The sequence below is a fragment of the Chrysochloris asiatica genome, unplaced genomic scaffold (genome assembly GCF_000296735.1).
Source record: "Chrysochloris asiatica unplaced genomic scaffold, ChrAsi1.0 scaffold00019, whole genome shotgun sequence".
Taxonomy (NCBI): Eukaryota; Metazoa; Chordata; class Mammalia; order Afrosoricida; family Chrysochloridae; genus Chrysochloris; species Chrysochloris asiatica.
In genome coordinates, this window is record NW_006408537.1 from 23,879,731 (window position 1) to 23,904,089 (window position 24,359).

At 39.9% G+C, this 24,359-nt stretch overlaps 1 protein-coding gene across 1 annotated transcript in view; it reads right to left on the reverse strand.

Annotated features, from left to right (window-relative positions):
• The window catches only part of B3GAT2 (beta-1,3-glucuronyltransferase 2 (glucuronosyltransferase S)), an 82,015-nt gene that overhangs the window by 28,748 nt on the left and 28,908 nt on the right, over positions 1–24,359 (reverse strand). The window contains exon 2 of the mRNA XM_006835753.1: positions 3,796–3,940. Within this exon, the coding sequence (XP_006835816.1) occupies positions 3,796–3,940 (145 nt within the window). The remainder of the gene's footprint in view (positions 1–3,795; positions 3,941–24,359) is intronic.

Here is a 24,359-nt window from a genome sequence, read left to right on the forward strand (position 1 = left end):
TCGTTTTGCTGTGTGTTTCTTTTTGTAGTGTTACTGGTTTCTTTGTTCCACATAATTTTCTGTGCTGAGTTCATTTTGTTTGTGAGTTTTGTTTTTATTTTCTTCATTTCTGTTGGGTTAATGTTTATTACATCTTTCTGGTTTCCTCTTTTTTAAAATTTTGATGCACAAATATATTAGTTTTCTTTGAGATTACCCTGCAATTTATTATTTTTTTCCATTTTAACAATCTGCTTTTATCTTGAAATCTACTTGACTTCCTAGGCATTTGGAAGTTCTCTTCTGTATTTTTGCTTGGTAGTTGACTTCATTATACATCGAAATCTCTGGTTCCCTATTTTCAGTCTTGTAGGTTTGATTTACTTTAAATACTTCTATATCTGGATTGAGTTCTGGGTGGTATTGTCAGATATGGTAATCTCAGGTTGAAGTCAACTGTTGCTGGTTCTCAGTCCAAAGAATACCCTTTAATAGTTTTTGTAAAGTTGGTCTGGTCATTACAAATTCCTTTAATTTCTATCTATCAGGAAATGCCCTAATTTTACTGTTATATTTGAGTGACAGCTTTTCTGAGTATATGATTCTTGGTTGGCAATTTTTTTCTGTATATATCATCCTACTGTCTTCTTATCTGCATGGGTTTTGCTGAGAAATCCATAGTTTAGCTTTTTTTTCTTTTTAAAAGCTTTTTTTGTGAATTGAGTTAGTTTACATGGGAGAACATCATTTTGCATTCATCCTATCATATTTCGTTTCATTACAATGATTACAATCCCCTCCCATGCTTCCCCATTCAACAGTCTTTGCTTCTATATCCTCTGGGGTTTCTTTCTTTCTTTTTAAAAATGTTTTATTGTGAATTATGTGATAGTTTACATGGGAGAACATTAGCTTTACATTCATTCTATCATATATCGTCTCATTGCCATGGTTACAATCCCCTCCATGCATCATCAACCAACCAAAGGGTATACCCTGCAAGCCTGACCACTCAAATGCTACCTCTTTCACAACTCCATCTCCAAACCAATTCCAACAGCAGCTATGTTTTCCCTTTAAATTTAAGAACACCCAGAACATTCCATTTGTACCTCAAATAGAGTCAATTATGCACTTATTGGACCCATTCTTCTTTGTTAGATGTGAAATGACCTGGACCCACATTGGTTCCCATTTCTTGGTTTTCTTACTTATGTCACCTTACATATAAGGAATCAGTGATCCTGCCTGAAGTGAACATCAGCCCTGATTCTCCCTCATTTCCTATTCTTGCCACACTTAGTTCTTCTCTCTCAAAACTTCAACTTCTCTTCTAGCCTTGGGGGGAAAATTCTCCTATCTCTTGAACTCACCACCATCTAGCTTCCCATCTCATTGATGCCAGATTCTTGAAAGCGTTGTCTCTTGACCTTCCTGATTCTTAGTCATACACACCCCCACCTCATAACGACTTGACTTTCTCTAGAGTTATCTTCTAAAATATGGATCTGTTCCGTTACCCTGCTTTTTTAAAAAGGCCATACATCTCCAGAGACTAGAAGTTATTACCAACTGGAAAGCTAGTAATAAGTCACAACTTATAAAAGAAATAAAACTACATAATAGGGTGGACCACGTACAACACCTCAATCCTCAGAAAGAGAGCTTGTCAAAAACCACACAAACTTGGGTTGGGAAGAGACCTCAGAAGTCATTCCATCCAACCCATTCTTGCCCATGCCTTGTCTATAGGTCAGCTCTCATTTCAATAGCATCTAGAGTCACTGTCCTGCCAAAATAGAATCTCTTCAGCCCCTACATGGATCAAAGTCCCTTTTCATTGCTCTAATAGAAGTGAGGCTATACAAGAAGGACAACTACCAAATGTTTGGTTGACACAAATCCTCATTTAGAAATCCAAAGACTTGGGCTTTTCTTTCAGTTTCCCAAGGTGGAATGCTGGGAAAAGGAAGAATACATTGAAGACCTCAGCATCATCTCATGCAATAGCCTCATTTTACACACTAGGAAACAAGTCTCTAGGAAGTAAAAGGACTTGCCCTAATGGTCTCCAAGTTTTCTGCCCAAAGTAACTCTTCTGGTCAGCAAGAGGCCTTATATTTTTAGAGCCATGAATTCTGACTTGATCAAGGAAAAAAAAGAACTCTTCTGCAAATCCTAAGTATAGCTTACCTATCTCTCCTTCTACCTCCAGGTAAGTTGAGAAATCTTTGGTTGAGATACCATCTCAGCTTTGGATTGTAAGCACTGAAGGCCAGAGTTGAGTAGGAAGAGGGGTGAGAGATCAGGGAGCAAAGAGGGTGACCAGGGAAGAGCAAGGGGTCTAGACTATCCTCAGGATCAGAGACCTTGACACACAGTTCCACAGAGCTGGCACTCAGGACACACCCTGAGTACAAATATCTGGTTCTGTTTACCTCCAGACCTGCCACAATACCATCAATAAGAGGTTTACCCCCAACGGTTCTTACTCCTAGAATTCGTCATAATCTTGCGCCCTTAAATTTATAGTACTGTCAGAATAAAAGTGACCTCGGTTCAGAAAGCAGCCTTCTTCCCATCCGAATTCTGAGCCTGGAGGTTTTGACTACACTCAGGAAATACACACAAAAGACCAGGCAAGCACAGGCTGGCAGACAGACAGAGCTGTGCTTCAGAGTTGAAGATTGATGAGATCAATTTTGAAGCCTCTATGCCTTCATCGTCCAGATTATAAATGGCAGTGATTTTTTTTGCCTCTAAGTCTCATGTTTCAAACCACATCCTTCCACTGTTATCACGGTCATCATTTTACGTAAGCCACAGAGCGTGGGTCACTGCGTGGTAAAGCCACACTTTGGAACCTGCGGTCTACTACAGGTCATATCTAAGTCAGTTGCTTCGAGAATAAAAAAGCCAATTATTCTCAAAGTTAATAAATGCTTGAAATACCAGTAATCAATCCAATTTTATATTTTAGGTCTTAAACAGATCAATAAACATTTAACTGTATCAATAAGTAGATTATTAAGTTATTAATTTTATAAACTATTACATCTTATCTACACACACGTGATACATTTTTAATGGAAACATGGTGGTTCTGTAGGATAAGCACTGGACTATGAACTGCAAGGTTGGTGGTTTGAGCCTATCAGCTGTTCCATGGGTGAAAATGAGGTTTTCTGCTCCAGCAAAGATTTACAGCCTTGGTCACTATGAGTTGGAATCAACTTGGCAGCAAACCACAAAAACAGTAACAAGCATGTGATATAGTTTAAAATACTGGTCTTTTAGAGACAGGTACCAAAAGGGACGAGCCAACAATGAAGCAGAGGCCAGGTATATTTTTCACCACTAAGTCCTGGTATGGTACTGTAGGATAAGCACTGGACTGCTTGCTAGGTTGACAGTTCAAATCCATTATTCGCTGTGCAGAAACCCTATACAGAGTCACTGTGAGTCAAAACTGACTTGAGGGCACTTAACAACAGCAAAAACAACAACAAATCCTCAATGCCCAACTCAGTATGTAGCACACAAACATTTATGGGATAAAGGAGTGAACATGTGAAAAAATGCAATTTCCTAATCAAAATGAGCATTTCTTAATCACCTCCAAGTCAATTTCCACTTGAGTTAACCAGAATCTATTTTGAAGATTCATTTACATCTATCATCAGCTGAAAATGGTATGACCTAAGACCTTTTAAGCCATTTCCTTCTAGTTGTTGTAAAGTGCTGTTTAATCCTGTTACACATGGGAGCACCAGTAACAACAGTCAGGCAGGAACAAGACTCACCATGCACACTCACCTGCCATGTCGATGGCAAAAGGCCTGTCTGCTCTCCAGCCAGTGTACCAGCCAACAACTTTGCCATTTTCCACCAATGGACGTTCATAGCGTCGCCCACCAACCAGGCCCACTGGCCAGACAGAGACCTTGCGTGTGGTTCGCATCTATAAAAAGAGGAAAGAGATGTGTTTTAGGTTTCCTTAGAGCAAGGAACTTGGAGGAAGGAAAGGAATGTGGTCCATGCAGAAGAAATGTGTATGTAGATGGTCATTTCCCAAAGACAGGTGTTTCTAAACAGAATCCTCCTGCTGATAGATAGCTACCTTGCTTTATCATTGTTTGGCTGCTCAGCACCATCAGCTGTGTACTCAATCATAAATTCAGCCAGGGGCTCAAAGCTTCTGAGAAACAAAGTGTGTGGCCATACCGGAGCAGCACTTATTTGAAGTTAAGCTGCAACTATTAGATAGCTTCTATTTGTTTCAAAGTTGGATCTTTGCTTTTATCTTCTGAAGGGAGGTATTTTAAGAAGCTATATTACTCAGAAACTTCACTCCAAGGGGCCACCAGAGTCTTCTTTCTTTATATTATTTACTGCTATAGATACACACAACTCTTGACTGGGGACATTAATAATGGGATCCAGCTACAGAACAGGCACCAGGCATCTCCATAGTAACAAAAAGAAAAATACACACATGAAATTCACCTGCCTCTCAAGGGCAATTGGGCCAAATTGGAGAGAAAACCACTTCACACTGGCAGTTTGAGCAGCCAGTCCTTTTGGGGCACCCATGGTATGTACTATGCAGTGCAGATCTAGTTAAATACAACCATCTTCTGAAAGTTATTTGCCGAATTTCTTTAAGGAGGAAGACTTGCTAACACCAAGCAGCATTTTTAAGGAGAACAGCACACTGCAACCTTCTTTCAAGCCACATTTTCAACAAGTTTACAGTCAGTATCCATGGTACATTTGTGCAAACTTGAAAACAGCATCCTTCCTTGAACAGATGTACTCTAGGCTGGGGGCCATGGCTTGACCATCAAAGTGCAGGCCGTAGTCCCCATGAGTCATAATCAACTCAATGACAGCTAACCACCACCACCAGTGCCACCCTGTCATCTGGGTGTGCCCTGCATTCAGCAGGTGTCAAATAATTCTTGACAGGAAGTAATTTAAATGTGGACCCAAATGTAATAAGCAGTCAGTATGTGCTTGCTCTATGCAAGGGACATGCCAGGTGCTAAGTTAAAAAGCTCACAATCAAAGACGACTATAGTCCATAAAAGAATATAAGGCAAAACATTTTCAAGGTTGGAAGAGAGACATTTCCATTTGAGATATTAAAACCCAAACTGTGAGCCACAAGGAATGGAAAAATTGAATATGACACTACAGCAACTAAAACTGGTCATGGTGGCTCAATGGTAGGGTCCACATGTAGTAGGGGAGGCTTGTGTGTTGCTATGGTGCGAAACGTCCAGACTAAGGTAACTAAGAAGAAAGGCCTGGTGATCGGCTTCTGAAAATCAGCCAAGAAAAACCCCAAGGACCATAATGGTCTGATCCACAACCAACTGTTGAGGATGGTGCAGGGCTGGGCAGCATTTCGTCCCACTGTACTTGGAGGCAGTGTGAGTCAGGCAGGGATCGACTCACAGGCAGCTAACAACAACAACTGAGAAACTAAGCATATTTTGTGGCAGGCTTTCCATTTAAGATGAGCCAGGAAAGACATGTAGGATTTTACCCACAGAATACAGTAGGTAACGAAATAAAAGAAGGAAAACTTCACATTTCGATTCCTGTTTGATACTAGAAAAGGTAAGCTTTTCTTGTCATCATTGTTGTAGTTAGCTGTTGTGAAGTCACCTCCGGACTCATAGCCACCCCATGCACAATAAGCTCAGACAGTTGTGATCCATGGGTTTTCAGAATCAGACCTCCAGGTCTTTCTTCCTCATTCATTGTAATCTAGAAGCTCCACTGAAATGTGTTCAGCATCATTGACCGCATGCCAAGCCTCCACTGGCAGACAGGTGGTGGCTGGGCCTGGGCCCTGTGGCTGGGACTCAGATCTGGTCTCCTGCTTGGAAAGGCATCTAACCACAAAACCATCAATGCCTTGTTAGGTTTTGCTTTGTTGTGGCCTTGAGTCAGTTCTGACTCATAGTGACTCTGTATAGGGCTTCCAAGGAGCAGCTGGTAGGTTTGAACAACCAATCCTGCAGTTTTCAGTCCAGTCCTACAGCACCACATAAGGACTCCAATGTTTTGCTTGGCATACTCCAAATTTCTGAGATCAGCTTAGAGCAAACATTTGTTCGTATTTTAATTTTTCAGGGTTGGGTGTTAAAGGTGAAGTGATGTTTCTCTGAATTAGGTGATTTGGTGTGGCACTGCAGGATAATGTGCTGGACTGTACATTATCAAAAGTTTGAGCCACAAGGTCGGCAGTTCAAGCCTACCTCCTCAGAAACCCTATACAGAGTTGCTATGGGTTGTAACCGACTCAATGGCACTTAACAACAATAATGTATGCCAAATTAAAAGCCTAAATTAAAAACTAAATTTAAATACTACAGAAGTTCTAAAATAATTATATACTCTTTCCATGCATGCGCTGCTCTGAGATTCAAGGCGATGGACTGATTTATCACAAAATTATAGACATACAGCCCCTCCAAATATGGCCACTATACTATATAAAGCATGCCAAACATTTCAAAGGAAAATAGCATAGTTATTTACAGAACTTCTTCATTTCACCCCTGGGATCTAGGCTTTGTTCTGTGTCCTTTTCACTCAATCTATGCTCTTTAAGGATTCCTTGGCAACTGCCTTCTTTTCTCAGAGTGGAGAAAATGTTACTATTAAAAGTAAGAGCACTTTCAAGGGACTAAAATATTCTCAGTACAGTCAGTCTTCAATTTATGATGTAATTGAGTAAGGACAAACTGCACTTACAACTGTCCGGTTTTTTTGTTGTTGTTTATATCACTTAATAAAATGTACTACATACAATGTTACAACATGTAATATGCTGATACTATCATTCTTACAACTGCCAAAATAAAGATCAAATTGTTAAAGATATTGATGATAAAAGGCAATAATGATGAAAACTGAAATAACAATAATGAAAAACACAAGGTATTCGACTTACATCATAACTGACTTACCAGAGTCATTGGAACAGAACCTTGTTGTTAGTCAGGGACTACCTGTATTTAAAGGAGTCCTGGTGTGGTGCTGTGGGTTAATGGTGCTGGACTGCAAGGCTGGTTTGATCTGCAAGGTCAGTGGTTTAAACTCACCGGTCACTCCTTAGAAACCCTGTATGGGGTCATTCTGAGTCGAAACAACAACAATGACCTGTATTTAAACGCTTTGTTACTATTTTGCTTCCAAATAGTACTTACAGCGCAGGCACAATTTTAGGTGCCTTGTATAAACTTTCATCTGAAACCGTGGAATATATAGTACCCAATATTAAGATAAAGAAGGATCTTGAAAGAAAGACCAGCAGGGAAAACAAAAATGGCAGTGTGATTGGCTACTACAAGAATAAGCAAGTGGTTCACTGGGAAGCCATCAAGGCAAGCAATCAAGACCCTTCAGGACAAACCCCTCCCAAGACTGAAACGCCAAGGGAATACACGATCAGGCATGTAAGCTTGCTGGCGACCACCTTGGTCTATTGTTGAGAAGAAGTGAAGGAAAAGCAGCAATGAAGACTCCTGAGCCCATGGACAAGGACATGGCCATGGAGGGCTTGAGCTGAGAGTGAAGCATCCAGTTGATATGAAGTGAGGGGATATACACAAGGGTGCTCAAATTAGCACATAGTGCCATTGGGCCTAGCTTCAATGGCTGGATGTTCAGAACCTGACTAGAGGAAGGAAAAGAGAAAACAAGTGTAAATTGCTGCAATCTGATGAACTTGACCTATACTTATAGATGTAGTAGCTTAAAATACCAACCAAAAGGGAAGGAATCTTTACAGCAAGATTGAGTCCCATCCCCTCTGTACTCAGGGTGGATAGGGATAGGCAACTTGTTCTTGTTGTTAAGTGCTGTTGAGTTGGTTCCAATCCATAGTGACCCTGTATAGGGTTTTCCAAGGAGCAGTGGTTGAGGGGGCTGTAAAGGCACAAAGTGACTGACTTTTAAGTTTTCAAAAGGGAGTTTAGATTCACAGTGTGTGGGGGTGGGGGTGGTAGAATCCCCACTGAGTGGTTTTCATCCTGTCTAGATGGGTTTGGTGAAAGGAGATGGGGACAAGACTCTCATGATTCAACAGTGAGTAATTGTTATGACTAACTGTGATTGTGCCAACTGTAAAGGTAGAAGTTGTGTAGCAAAAAGGGGTGAGTGATCAATCTTACAGTCCTGGAGTGGCGGACCCCAGGACCATTAAAGGAGAAGAGCAGGAGTGGAGTGTAGGGCCCTACCCAGAGAAACAGTGACACCAGAGATGGAGGCAGAGATGATGACATGGAGAGATGGAGCAACTGAGGACTCAAGACTCCTGGAGGGAGAGGGGCTGAGTGCTGGAGGATGGAGGGTAGGCTTGCAGGGTGTGCCCTTTGGCTGTTTGAATGATTGTATATTCCTGACTGTTTTGATGCACATCCAAAAAAAGAATCCAGGGGGAATAGAAACAAATACTGTTGAATGATGAAGCATGCAGGAGATTGTAATCATTGCAGTGAAATGAATACAATAGGATGAGTGTAAAACAGATGTCCCCCCATGTAAACTATTACTCAATTCACAGTAAAAACTTAAAAAAAAAAAAAAAAAGATAAAGAGGGAGCAGTTTACATTCTCCTCACAGTTATATAAAACAGGTCTTACGGTTCTCATCCTATTAATTTAATGCCAAATTTATACTCTTTTTTTCCCCTATTCTTCCTCTGGTGTCTTGGTGTGGTGCTGTGGGTTAATGCTTAGACTACAAGGTCAGTTTGAATAGCAAGGTCGGTGGTTTAAGCTCACCAACTGCTCCCTGGAAATCCTATATAGGGTGGCGATGAGTCAGAATTGACTTGACAGCACTTCACAACAACTCCTCCTCTAACTGGGAACGTGGTGGCACCATACGATAACCACTGGACAGCAAACCACAAGGTGTTGGGTTCGAGCTCACCAGCTGCTCTGCAGAAGAAAGGTGAGCCTTTCTGCTTCTGTAATGATGTAAAGCCTTGGAAACCCTATACATGGTCACTACAAGTCAGAACCAACTTGACAGCACTTAACCGTCACTACCTCCATTAAATGTATAGGGCTGTGGGAGCAGCCAAACTCACCACCTGAGTAGTTTCGTACACACTGTGGTTTCAAAGGCCACACACGATACATTTGGTAAATCTCCACAGTGCTCCAAGCTAAACCCCTGTGATTTATCCCAGTGTAGGTGGTGCTAGTTAATTGCATTTTCAGCCTTCTCCAGTAAAGGAGGGAGAGCAAGCAACTACTGTGCACTCCCGTGTCTGCTGACCCTTAACAACAAGCTGCTGCTAACTTTTTGACCAACTTTTTACATAGCTGTAAGCTGTGCCCTTTTGGTCTCTCCTAGGGAGATGGCTAACAGCCAGCTACTGGGACTAGAACACTTCAGACAATCACAGATGGGTGATCAACAGAATGTCCTTAGAGTAAAAGTTACACAAATGCTTTAGCTTCCTTGAAAACATGCCACTAGTTAAAATCTTGTTTCATTTTTTTCCCAAAGAGAAATGAATAAAATTCTCAGCCTTTTGAAGCTGAAAATGCTACAGGCTACCTCAGAGAGTAAGTCAACAATAAAGAATGTGGTACTGTATATCTTTTTTAAAAACTAAAATTGTTTTAAATGATTGGAAAAACCAACAATAACAACAAAAACATACCCAAAATTCAACAAGTTTGAACTGCAAGGTCAGTGGTTCAAACTCACCAGCTGCTCCTTGGAAACCCTATATAGGGTCGCACTGAACAACAACAATGCACTAAAGACAAAGGAAAGTGCAATGTAAATGAGCAGGGATACAGAGGTGGGTGACCTGGAGCTGAAAGGCCTTTCCAATTTCATTATTGTTAAACATTTCCTTGTATTTCCCAACACAAGAACTACATTAAGATAATGCAATACACATCCATGTATTTTCTCTGGAAGAAGCTTGAAAATGAACATATCTTTTCTCTCTGCATCTGCCTCTGGAGTACTCTATCATCTATTTCCTTCAACTAACTCTTACTCAACTCAATGCTATTCATTCCATCCATACAATGTTCCACATAACTATACTGCCATGGATTTGTGTGTGTGTGTGTGTGCATCTAATTTTGATTTCCAACACCAAAGAAGGTAATTTTTAAGGAGCTAAATTATTCTAAGCTCTTCTCCTATATCATTGGGGAGAACCATATTATTCAACAGATATTTATCACATACTTAATGGAGTTCCTGGGTGGTACAGTTAAGTGCTTGGCTCTTAACAGTAAAGTTACATGTTCAAACTTATCCAGAGGCACTTGGAAAAAAGGCCTGGAAATCTATTTCCAAAATGTCACACAGCTTTGGAAGTGCAGTTCCACTCTGAAACATACGGGTCGCCATAAGTCAGAAATGACCCTGTGATAGTTTGGTTTGATGTATGTCTCATACTGTGCTGGGCCCTGAGAAAAGCAGACAAAAGCCAACCTCACAAAGCTACTATTCTGCAAGCTTTATGACAACGACACAACTTATTGCTAAATTAACTCTTAATTTCTGGTCTGATTAAGGGCTATAAGGCAAGTAGATAGTGCTATGAGAGTGTGTGTTATGGGCCTAATCTGGGGTCTTCAATACGGGGCCATAAGCTAAAGTATGCATAGCATGAACTAAGGTAGACAAGAAGACCTAAAACCTTCCAGGAATAAAGGAAGTCAAATGCCATAGGTCTTGGCAGGTATATCCCATAGCATTCCCTCTGCATTCCGGAATTTAAAAGATCCATTTCAGATGGTGGGTGTTAGGCATCAAGTTTCTGAATTTTAGAGTGGGACTAGCAAGAGGAGACTAGAATGATCTATGTGGTAATGGATTGAGTTGAAAACTGAACTCATGTTTAACTTAATATAGACATAGCAGGTTATATCCAGAAAACATTGTAGATAAATGCATACACACAGGTTTGTATGCACACATATATTTTGTTGCTATGTCAGCTGAGGTCCTAGCAATGACACATCAGTAGATGGGACAAAGGAACCAACTGAAAAAGTTCCCAATGTACAAAGCTGAAAGAACTGATCAAAATAAATAAAATTCAACAATATTAGATTATAGCACAAAGTATAAAACCATTATCTATGATCCCATATGGATATCAACTAAATGATCAATGGGGAAGAATAGACAAATTCGTGCAGAAAAATTCCAAATAATTTATGTAATTTAGGTGGTGCGTAACTCCCCACTCCTGTGGGCTGCACACAGTAATTTCCTTATAAAGAGTATGAGAAGGGGAGTAAAAGAGTAAATGGAGTGCAGATGCCTGACACACAGTCCACTCCCACCAATGATCAAGGTCAATGTCATCAGCAGATAGTGCTAGTTAGGATATGTGATAAGACAGCACTATACTCTCAGTGGCCCTCTTTAACACCATTCCTCTATAAAAGGGACCAGGGCTCCTTGGAGAAATGGCTGGTTTTATGACTGGGGCAGGAAATATATAAGCAAAGCCTGGAACATCTTATGTCAGAAAGTAAGGAAGCATTTTTTTTTAATCAAAGAAAAAATAAACTAACACAAATTGATGGGGTATTGTCAAAGAGACAACACCCACTGAAAGAACTCCCAATGGCCAAATAATGTTGAGAGAATGTCCTCTTAATATGATGGGATTTAAATGGTACTTTGTCTCTGTGGTCTTCCTTCCCCAATCCCATCACTACAGTATAATCAGGAGAAGAGTATCAGACAAATTCCATTAGAGAGGCAATAACAATACACCTGACACAGTATTCCTCAAAACTGTCAAGGTCATCAAATAACAAGGACAATCCGAGAAACTGTCAAAGCTATGAGGAGCTAAGAGCAGGAGGACGAAATATATGAAGGGGTCCTGGATGGAATCTTGTGATATGATAGTGAAAGGGCATTTGGTAAAATCTCAAGATCTGAACAGAATCTAGACTTCAGTTAATATTTGTTAATTGTAACATATGCATCATACATACGTTACATCTAAAATAGTTAATATGTGAAATTGGGTGTCGGGTATATCTATAGTTTATATTCTATATTCTTGCTGATGTTGAGTGTCATTGAGTTGATTCTGACTCATAGTAACCCTGTATGGGGTTTCTGAGGCTATAAATGTTCGTGGGAGCAGAAAGTCTCATTTTTCTTCTTAAAAGCAGCTGGTGGGCTTGAACTACTAACTTTATGGTTAGCAGTCCAGTGCTTATCCTAAACTCACTCCTGGTTCTATATTATTGTTGTTGTTAAGTGCCATCAGGTCAATTCCAACTCATAGTGACGCTGTATGGGTTTCCAAAGAGTGTTTAGTCAGTTTGAACCACTGACCTTGTGGTTCAAACCAACCTTATGGTTCAGTGCTTTAACCCACAGCACCACACCAGGATATTAGAACCTATATTATCATCTCAATTTTACTGTAAATCTAAACTGTTCTAAAAATACAGTCTACTATAAAAAAATACAAAAAAAGAGATCCATTTCAAAAGTGCCTAAGGCGATCATTACAGCTAAAATGCAGCAATATTCCCTAGTCTGGGGTCAATTTTTTTCTCCTTTTTATGCTCTTATTTATTGGGCAAACCTAAGATCATAAGCCGGAGTGTGTGCCCATCTGCGTTCCCAAAGGAAACTTTGCTTTGATCTGCACGGAGTTTTTGTGTTTTAAACTGAGACGTTTTAAAATCCAACTTTCACGTACAAATCCAGATTTCTGGCCTTGTTGAAGTGATGTCAAACTGAGTCAGCATTCGTTACGGCAATTGATAGCGGCACTGAGAGGCTATGGTCCTTTTAGTAGCCCCAACTCATCTCTGCTGGTCACAATCCTCCCAGACAGCCATTCCTCATCACAGTCCCAATGCTGAATCTGCACATCAACCACCACTCATTTCGAGCTGGTGCCGTCCGTCAGGACAGAGATTCCTCTCTCTACAGTGGGAAATTCAAAGACGCTAACTGGGCCATGTATTTCAAGAAAACCAGGAGCGAACATTAGACATGAAAATGAGAAATGTTCCCATATACTTAATATGCAAAGAAACTATGTGTGTAAAAGTCTACAAAATATCATTAGAAATAAACCACACTAAGAACCACAAGAAATACTGGGAAAGGGAAATGATTTAAAACCTTAAATAAAAATAAACCATGTTAACATTTCAGCACTTTAGGTTTTAATACAAAGTAATGCTGTTTACATTTGGCCAGTTCCACTTACTTATGTTACCTGCCTGATGGCATATAAATATGCAAATCCTTGTACAGACCATCAGGGAAGAGCGCACTTGAGCTCCGATGATAAAATTACAGAAATTTAAGGTGGTGGTTGTTAAGTGCCGTCGAGTCGGCTCCGACCCATAGCTACCCTGTATAGGGTTTCTGAGGAACAGCTGATCTTGAACTGCTGACCTTGCAGTTCAAATGGCTTTGCAGTCTGGCACATTAACCCACAGCGCCACACCAGGTAATACCAGGTAGTCTGGTATTAATGTAAAGACAGACATGCAGAAAAATGAATGGGATAACAGAGTCCACAAACAGTCTCTCTCACATTTGGCCAGCTAAATTTTGACCAAGATAACAAAGCAGTTCAATGAGGGAAAGGGTAGCCATTTCAAATCCGAGTGCTGGAACACATAGACATCCACATTCAAATAACACCACCACCTCGACACCCCTAGGTCTCACACTATATAAAAAAGTAACTCAAAATGGAATCACTGACAGAAAAGCTAAACTGAAAAATTTGTCAGAGAAAATCTTTGAGATTCTAGGGTAGCCAAGATCCTTTAAATAAGGCACAAAAAAGAATGGAGGCTTAAAAAAAAAAAATCATAAATTGAAGTCCATCAAAAATGTAAATTTCTACTTTCCAGTAAGAACTGTTAAGAACATTTAAAAGCAAGCTATAGACAGACAAGAAATAATATACATATACATCTTACAAAAGAATTCTAATGAGAATATTTAGGACACTTACAGCTCAAAAAAAAGACAAGTCAACTTCAAAAATGGACAAAAGAGTTGAACAGACATCAAAGAAGATCTGAGTGACTTATTAGCACACTAAAAGATGATCTACATCAGCACTGGACTAGAGGAAGATAAAGAAATTTGATAAAGGAAACATGTGTAAATTGCTACTATTTGATGAATTTGACATATACTTAAGGATGTAGTAACACAAAATACCAACCAAGAGGGAAGGAGTTTCCACATCAAGGATCAAACCTATCCCCTTGTACGCAGGGTTGATTGATACGGACAGGCAACTTAAGTCACTGGCTAGCGAAAATAGGGGAGCTATAAAGATACAAAGTGGCTGACTTACAAGGTTTCCAGAGGGAGTTTACTTTCAGAGTGTGCCAGGGTGGGGTGGGGGGTGGAGGTGGGAGGTGGAATAGAATCCCCACTGAACAGTTTTCATCTTGTCTAGATGGGTCTGGTGAAAGAAGATGGGGATAAGATTCATTGATTCAATAGTGAGTAATTATTATCATACCTAATTGTGATTGCCACAACTATAAAGGTAGAAGATGTGTAACAAAAAGAGGGGAGCAGTTAATCTTACATTCCAGGAACAGAGGACTCTAAGACCATCAAGAGAGAAGAGCATGAAACTAGAATTTGGGACCCTAACCAGAGAAGGGGTGACACCACAAATGGAGGCAGATCTAATGGCATGGAGCGACTGAGCAACTGAGGACTCAAGACTCATGGAAAGAGAAAGGCTGTGTGGTGGCGGCCAGAAGACTGGCTTCCAGAATGTGCCCTTGGTTGTTTAAATGATTATATATCCCTGTGTGGTTTTTATTTTGTTGTTTTGTACATCAAGAGGGGAAAAAAAGAGAAAGGGAGGGGGGAGGTTTCTTGATAAAAGAAACAATCTATGATGGTTTTAGAGGGAGGAGGAAACCATACATATGCTAGAGGGTGGACTCCCATTAACATGGGTGACAGGACAGGCAATATACAATGGGAGGAAGGTTGGCAGAGGAAAAGATGGGGGAGCAGGAGATACAGGCAGGAATGCAGTCATTAAAGTTGTTGTTGTCAAGTGCCTTGAGTCGATTCTGACCAATAGCGACCCTGTATAGGATTTCCAAGGAGCAGCTGGTGAGCTTGAACCACTGACCTTGCAGTTCAAATGACTTTGCAGTCTGGCGCATTAACCCACAGTGCCATACCAGGACTCTGAGTGATTAAAGTAAATAGGGGTAAACGCAGTGATCAAAGTAAATAGGGGTAAGTGCTGTTAACTCTAGGTGCATGGAGGGGATTGCAACTATATAATGAAGCAAAGTATATGATCATGATCTGTTGATTATAAAACTGATGATCTGCATTCACTCAATTCACAATAAATAAATAAAAGATGATCTACATCATCATTTGGAAATGGAAATTACAACCACATTGAGATATACTACTGATTTAAAAAAACAAACCATATCAAATGAGCAAGCAGTGCAACTAAATTTTTTATGTTAAGTCGAGTCGGTTCTGACCCATAACAACCCTGTATAGGGTTTCCAAGGAGCGGCTGGTGGGTTTGAACCACAGACCTTGTAGTTCAAACTGACCTTACAGTTCACTGCATTATCCTGCAGTGCCACACCAGGACTCCACATTTCTGGTGGGAGTATAAAATTAGCTTACCACTTTGGATAACAATTTGATAGTTTCTTATAAAGTTAATAATATACTGATATGACCCCAAAACTCCACTCCTAGGTATTTGCATTCAACAAAAATGAAACCATATAGTCATACAAAAAGTTTTATCTGAGTGTTCACAATAACTCTATAATAGCTAGAAATGAAAAATGACCCAAATGTATGTTAATTTGTAAATGAATAACATTGTGGCATATTCATACTAAATATTGGTGGTGGTGGTGGCATGATGTGGAGTCAGTTCTGACTCATAGCAACCCTGTATAGGGTTTTCAAGGCTGTAAATCTTTACAGGAGAGAAAGCCTCATCTTTCTTCCGCAGAACAGCTGGTAGTTTTGAACTGCTGCCTTTGAGGTTAGCAGCCTGATTTTGTAACCACTGCACTACCAGATATACTGAGTATTACTACTCAGTAATGAATAACATTGATGAATTTCAGAAACATTAACCTGAACAAAAGAAGCCAAAAAATTGGCAGTGTCTAATGTACGATTACATACTGTATGATTCCACTTATAGGAAACCCTAAAATAGAACAATTAATCTGTTGTGATAGAAGCAGTGGCTCCCTGGGGACATAAATGAGGATGACTGTCTACATAAAGGGGCACGACAGTGACAGTTACAAGAGTATAAACATTTTTAAATTCACTGACTAGAGGAGAGACACATGTTAACTCTAGTGATGGGGAGGGCAATACAAGACAAGGGATGCTGGCACAAGAATGACGAAGACAGGCAAAGACACAGGGAAGTATGCAAGGGCTAAAGGGGACAGAGGTAAATAGTGTTGCATGCACAACCTTGGGACAACAGTGTTCTGAAAGTAGATAAATGGACAGAAATATAGGCTGAACATGTATGGTAGAAAGAGTGGGAGTAAACCCACAAATAATATACAAGGGTTTGAAAGAGGGTACATGGGTATTTACCTTTGATGCAAACACAACTATGAACATAGTGGATCATTGTTGTTATTGTTATTAGGTGTCATCGAGTCGGTACCAACTCATAATGACCCTATGCACAGCAGAACGAAAACACTGCCCAATCCTGGGCCAACCTCACTACTACAGTTACCAGGCTTGAGTCCATTGATGCTGCCACTTTGCCAATCCATCTCGTTGGGGTCTTCCTCTTTTTCTCTGACCCTCTGCCTTACCAAACATGATAACCTTATCCAGCGACTGGTCCCTCCTGACAATATGTCCAAAGTATGAGAGACAAAGTTTGGCCATCTTGGCCTCCAAGGAGCACTCTGACTGCACTTCTTCCAAAACGGATCTATTGGTTCTTTTGGCAGCCCATGGCACTTTTAATATTCTCCTCCAACACCATAATTCAAAGGCATCAATTCTTCCATGGTCTTCCTTATTCACTGTCCAGCTTTCACATGCATATGAGATTATTTAAAATACCATGGGTCAGGCGCACCTTAGCACTCAAACTGACATCTTTGCTCTTCAACACTTTAAAAAAGTCTTATGCAGCAGATTTACCTAATGCAATACAATGTTTGATTTCTTGACTGCTGCGGAACAAAATGATGAATACTTCTTAGATATCAAACATCTTATTAAGGCAATGAGTTATTGGGCCTGGGGACACAAGACCTAGTCTCAGAGAAGACCACAGTCAACTGACATACACAGTTTACAAAGACAATGTTCTACATTCTACTTTGGTAAGTAGCATCTGGGACCTTCAAAGTACATGAGCGGCTATGTAAGGTGCAGCTATTGGTCTCTCCAAGCAGAAGAAAGAAGAGTGATGAGAACTAAAGACGCTTGGAATCAAGTAGTCTACAGACTAAATGAACATGTGAACATCAGTCTCTTGACTCTGAGACCAGAAGAACTAGACAGTACCTGACTACCACTACCAACTGCTCTGAAAGGGACCACATTAGAAGGTCCTGGGTAGAATGCAAGGATATGTGGAACAAAACTCAAAATTATGAAACAAAAAACAAAAACAAAAGACCAGGCTTACTGGTCAGAAAGAGATTGGAGGAGCACGAGACTATGATCCTTGACCATCCTTCAGGCCTGCAAAGGAACTTAGCCTTGTGACCCAGTTTTTAACCAAGCAGTAGATAGGTTTATTAAGAGGTACAACAACACTAGTAAGGTATGGTCACTGTGGAATGCTCACTCATTCAAAAGCAAAAGGACAAAGTTGAGAATGGATGGGAAGGTGGGTGGAATGGAAATAGTAACCACAGAGAGGAAGCCGGGTAACTGTTGTTGCATGGAAGGGATTGCAGTCATTGAGATGTGACAAAGTGTATAATTTGCTGAATGTAAAATTAATGATCTTGTAAGCCTTCACTCAACTTATATGAAAAAAGTAAAAAACAAACAATATAAGCATTTTGGAATGGAATTCAAAATATATTATAAAAAGACCAATCTGTATGCTGAGCAAATAATCTGAGAAGCTGGATTATACGAAGACAAATGTGAATCAGGATTGGAGGAAGACTCATTAACAACCTGTAATATGCAGATGATACAACCTTGCTTGTTGAAAGTGAAAAAGACTTAAAATACTTACTGATGAAGATCAAAGTCCACAGCCTTTGGTATGGGTTGCACCTCAATGTAAAGAAAACAGAAGTCCTCACCACTGGACCAATAAACAACATCCACATAAATGGAGAAAAGATTGAAGTTGTCAAAGACTTCGTTTTGCTCAGACCAACCATCAGCACTCATGGAAGCAGCAGTCAAGAAATTAAACAACGTATTACTTAGGGAAATCTGCTGAACAAGATCTGTTTATAAAGTGTTCAAAAGCAAAGACATCAGTTTGAAGATTAAGGTGCTTTTGATCTAAACCATGGCATTTTTCAATAACCTCATTTGCTTGTGAAAGTTGGACAGTAAAATTAGGAAGACTGTAGAAGAATTGCTGCACTTGAGTTATGGTGTTAGAGGAGAATATTAAACGTGCCATGGAGTGCCAAAAGGACAAACTAATCTGTGTTGGAAGTAGACCAATGCTCCTTGGAGGCCAGGATGGCCAGACATCATCTCTCATACTTCGGACATATTGTCAGGAGGGACCAGTCTCTGGAGATGGGCATCATACTTGGCAAAGTGGAGGATTGGAGAAAAAGAGGAAGACCCCCAACTATATGGATTGGCACAGTGGCAGTAGCAATGGTCTCAAGTGTAGTAATGATTGTGAGGGTGGCGTAGGACTGGGCAGTGTTTTGTTCTGTTTTGCATAATGTTGCCATGAGTCAGTACTGACTCAACAGCACCTAACAACAACAACTGGTCAGGAAGAGATTCAAAGAATCTGAGACTATGGTTCTTGATCACCCTACAGATCTGGAACTGAACTCACCTTTGTGACTCAAGTTTCAGTCAAGAAGTAGATAGGTAGATCGAGGGGACAACAATACTAGTACACACACCAAAACCAGGTAAACCATTTGAGATCAAAAGGGCAGTAGTAAACCATTTGAGATCAAAAGGGCAGATTTCCCTAAGGATATAATTCAAAAGCATTGGAAAAGGTGGAGGAATGAAAAGTAGGAAAACGATGTTACATTGAGGAAACTGCAATCATTGAAATGAAACAAAGCATATGATCTGTTGGATGTAAAACTGATGATTTGCTCTACAAACCTTTACTCAATTCACAGTAACAATTAAGAAAAAGTGTAAGCATGCATCAAAATGCAGCAAACTCTATACTTACAACGTGTACCTTTTATTTAATCAGGTGGTCAGGCTTGGCATTGCCAGACATAAGGTGACTTGACAACATGGGCTTTCTCCTGACTGACCGCATCCTGACTTCATCACCCATGTAAGGTCCTTGCCAAAAAAGAGTTAACCTGAATATGATTGTTGTTGCTGAGTGCCATAAGTCGGTTCTGACCCATAGCGACCCTGCATAGGGTTTCTGAGGAGCAGATGGTGATCTTGAACCACTGACCTTGCAGTTCAAACTGACTTTGCACATTAACCCACAGCACCACACCAGAATACCGGAATATAATTATGAGGACACAAATAACCATGGGGGCACTAAACAACCTCTTACAGTATTCTTTGTATGAAACTATCATAGCCAAACCTACCAACTATTCAAAGTTCTATTGGTGTTAAACACTCTCCTTCTAGAAAAGGCAAAGACTCCTTGTGGAGTCCACTACCCCTTGTATAGGTCTGTTTGCTTAGATGAATCTGATGTTTATTGAAAACATGAATATAGTTAACTAATTGCTAATAACTGTGCTAATCTTGTAGAAGGCCAGCACAGGAGACCCTCGGTGAGATGGATTAGCACAAAAACCACAGCGATGGATTCAAACGTGCTGGTGAGCATGAGGATGATGCAGGACTAGACCATAAGGTCACCATGAGTCAGACTCAACTCGATGGCAGCCATCTGTCTCTATGCTAATCTTCATTTAGATGTCAAAAAGGAGAACTGCATAAAATTAAATATATAGTTAGGTTTGCAGGAAACTTTTACCAATTAGGGGCTGTAACATCACCCAATATTCTAAGTTGTTGCTCCCTTAACATCTGATTCTTTTGCTACACATTCCAAAATATATGTCCCATGTTATTTCATGGAAGAAGGCATATTATCTGTGGTGGTGAGTGCAGCAAGTAACAAATGTTTCTCCAACAGTATAGTTCACTTGGCATAGGGATCTAGGGCTCTTACCAACATCTGATGGTAGGTCTTATCAGTGCATTCGATTTTTTAACTAAAGAAAAACAAATACAAAGAAACTAATCCACACCTCAAAAAAATTACAAATGAACACCACTAACTTGAAAGCATAATACTGTCTTTCCTTCTTTTTGTTCTGTCTTTAAATCAATGTTTCAAAGAAAAGTAAATGAAAATTTAAAATGCTTGGAAACAATTAGTCCAAGAGATTAATGAACCCCATTAATGTGAGTTGCCATAGCTCTGAGATCAGAAGAACTAGATGGTGCCCAGTTACCACACTATCAACTGCTCTGAAAGGGATCACATTAGAAAGTCTTGGATAGAGTGGGAGTAAATGTGGAACAAAGCTCAAAAACATAGAAAAGTCTAGGTTTATTGGTCAGATGCAGGTGGATGAAATCCCAATACTATGGACCTTAATCATCCACCCTTCAGGTACAGAACTAACTCACCCCCATGGCTCCATTTTTTAGCAAAGAAACAGCTAAGTATACGGGGGGAAACAACACTAGTGAGATATACACACCATAGAATGATCAACCATTCAAGATCAAAAGTACAACATTTACCCAAGGACAAAGTTCAGAAGGACTGGGAAAGGAGGAGGAATGGGAACAAGAAAACACAGAGGAAGTGGGATATGTGATGCTACATTGAGGGGGCTGCAACCATTGGGATGAAAAGAAATGCATGATTAGTTGAATGTAAAACTGGTAATTGGCTCTATAAACCTCCACTCAATTCACAAAAAGTTAAAAAACAAACAAACATTAACATGTTTCCTGGTGCTGTGTGTACAGAGAGAGCAGCTCAGGATGTACACCTGTTTGTACAGCTCCTGTTCATCATTACATCAGAGGTAGTCGGCTTCATTACAGGGATGGTGGATTGGCATACTCAATCTATTTCCTGAGTGAGTAAAGACCCCAAAGACCTGTGCTCTAGTTTGCTCTGTACTATATGTGATGAGATTCAAATTATATCAGTTCCCTTAATTTCTTCAGATGAACATCTACTCATCTCCTATTCTTCTCAGGAAGAACTACTGTTGTTAAGTATCACTGAATCGGTTCTGACTCATTATTACATGGTTTAAACCCAGGAGATGTGTGTGTCAGGGATGTATTCTTTCAGATTACTGCCTCAATTTGTATGCTGAGCAAATAATCTGAGAAACTGAACTATATGAAGAAGAATGCAACATCAATATTCATAGCACAACAGAATGAAACACTGCCTGATTCTGCACCATCCTCACAACTGTTGTCATGCTTGAGGCCATTGTTCATCCTTCTCACTGGGGTCTTCATCGTTTTCACTGACCCTCCAGTTCACCAAGCATGATGTCCTTCTCCTGACAACATGTCCAAAGCGTGAGAGATGAAGTCTCACCTTCGTCGCTTCCGAGGAGCAAACTGGCCGTACTTCTTCCAAAACCGATTTCTTCATTCTTAAGTCTGCGGTACTTTCAACATTCTTCACCAATATCAAAATTTAAATACATTGATTATTCTATGGTCTTCTTTATTCATTGTCCAGCTTTCACACGCATATGAGGTGATTAGCGATATCATAGCTTAGGTCAGGTGTACCAACTCCTCAAACTGGCATCTTTGCTCTTTTAACCTTTTAAAGAGGTCTTGCGCAGCAAATTTTCCCAATGGAATGTGTCAAAAGATTTCTTGGCTGCTGCTTCCATGAGAATGAATTGTGAATTCAAGTAAAATGAAATCTTTGACAACTTCACTATTTTTTCCATTTATCATGATGGTTGTGAAGATTTTTCATTTTCTTTATATTAAGGTGTAACCTATATTGAAGGCTATAGTCTTTGTTCCTCAGTAAGTATTAAGTTCTCTTTGCTTTCAGCAAACAAGGTTGTATTATCTGCATGTTGCTGATTGTTAATGACTCTTCCTTCAATTCTGATGCCACATACTTCATATAATCCAGCTTCTCACATTATTTGCTCAGCATACAGATTGAATAAGTATGATGAAAGGATATAACCTTGGTGCACACCTTTCTTAATTTTAAACCCTTTAGTATCCCCTTGTTCTAATGACTGCTTCTTGGTCTATGTACAGGTTCCTCAAGAGCATAATGAAGTGTTCTGGAATACCCATTTTTCTGCAACGTTGTCTATAATTTGCTATGATCTATACAGTTGAAGGCCTTTTCATAGTCAATGAAGCACAAGAAACATCTTTCTCATATTTCCTGCCTTCAGTCATAATCCTTTGATATCCCTTATTTCACATCCTCTTCTGAATCCAACTAGAATTTCTTGCAGCTCCCAATTGATGTAGTACTATTTTTAAATTATCTTCTGAAAAATTTTACTTGCATGTGAAATTAATGATATTGTTTGATGATTATAGGGGAAAGGGTAGGGGAATAGATCTTTAAAAATTTCTCATCTAACTATCCAATCTGTCTAGGCGGAGCTGATGAAATGAAACGCAGATGGGTCACTTGTGATACAATAGTGAATAATTGTTATCAGGACTGATTGTTAGGGTTGGAAATGTAAAGGTAGACGTAGACGTTTTGTAGCAAGGAAGGGAGTGATTAACTCTCCAGTCTAGGAGCGGAGGTCTCTAGGACCATCAACGGAGAAGAGCCGAGAGCGGGACCCTACTCAGAGAAGCAGTGAGGCTCGAGATGGAGGCAGAGACAATGACGTGGAGTGATGAGGTAGATGGGGACTTTGGATCCAGAGAGGGAGAGGGCCTGTGTGCTGAAGAATGGGCGGGGGCAGGGAGTGTAGGGGGCGGATTTGTAGGGTATACCCTTTGGTCGGTTGATGATGCATGGAGGGGATTGGAACCATGGCAATGAAACGATATACAATAGAATGAATGTAAAACTAAAGTTCTCTCATGTAAACTATCATATAATTCACAATAAAACATTAGAAAAAAAATTACTCATCTATCCTTTAAAAAATGTTGCTTATCATCAGATAGTTTCACATTAGGTATAAAATGAGACGTGAAAGAGCTCAGTCCCTAACCCCTCACTTGCTCTAGTACACACTAAGAACATTCTTTTAAAACCATGTTTGAGGAAAACATATGATCTCTTTCCTTCAGAATGCCCCATTCCTTCCCCCAACCAATGCAAGACAGCCCATCTTTTCTAGGAAATATAACAGAACATTCTTTGCTTTCTATTCTTCAACCTTATCCTTGGTCCATTAAAGACATCTCTAGGATTCTTTCCCAGTATTTAATTAGCATGTAATATTACTCAAAAAAAAAAAAAAAAGGTTTAAATCAATTTACAGAGATACATAGATAAAAGAAAATTGAACAGATGAGAGTGAGAAAAAAATCAGTAATTTTCTGTATCATCAGCAAATATGAGAGGGCTTCAAAAAGTTCATGGAAAAATTCCATTATCTTTTCATTCTATTTTCCCACAAACTTTCAAAGCCTCGTCACATAATGGAAAATACATTACAACACATAAGAGCCATAAGAGTAAATGTGTAATGTGAGGCATAAACTTATTGAGAATAGTGCAGGAATCATATGAAGAAAAGCATAAACTTTACTAAGGAGCATAAACAATGTTAAAGAATGTTAAAATTCTTTCTTACTGAATGGCCCCAGTTTGCTTCCAATAGTGACCATCCCCCTTCTCCACAAGACTGAGCAGATAGGGATTGTCTCCTAATGCCAGGAGTAAACTTTGACTTCCTGGTTTGTCTGTTAGTTGCTATTGTTGGTATTTAGTGCCAGAGTTGGTTCCCACTCAGCGACCCTCCCTGCAAGGGTTTCCAAGAGCAGTTGGTGGGTGTGAACTGCTAACCTTACAGTTACTAGTCCAGTGTTTATCCTACCGTGCCATGCCAGGACCCCATTTGTTACTAGCAATAAGCTATTGCTTATTAATGATTGACTTGGCTGTTGACAATTCTGCTTATTATCAGAGGAAGTGTGCTGAGTGGCTTCA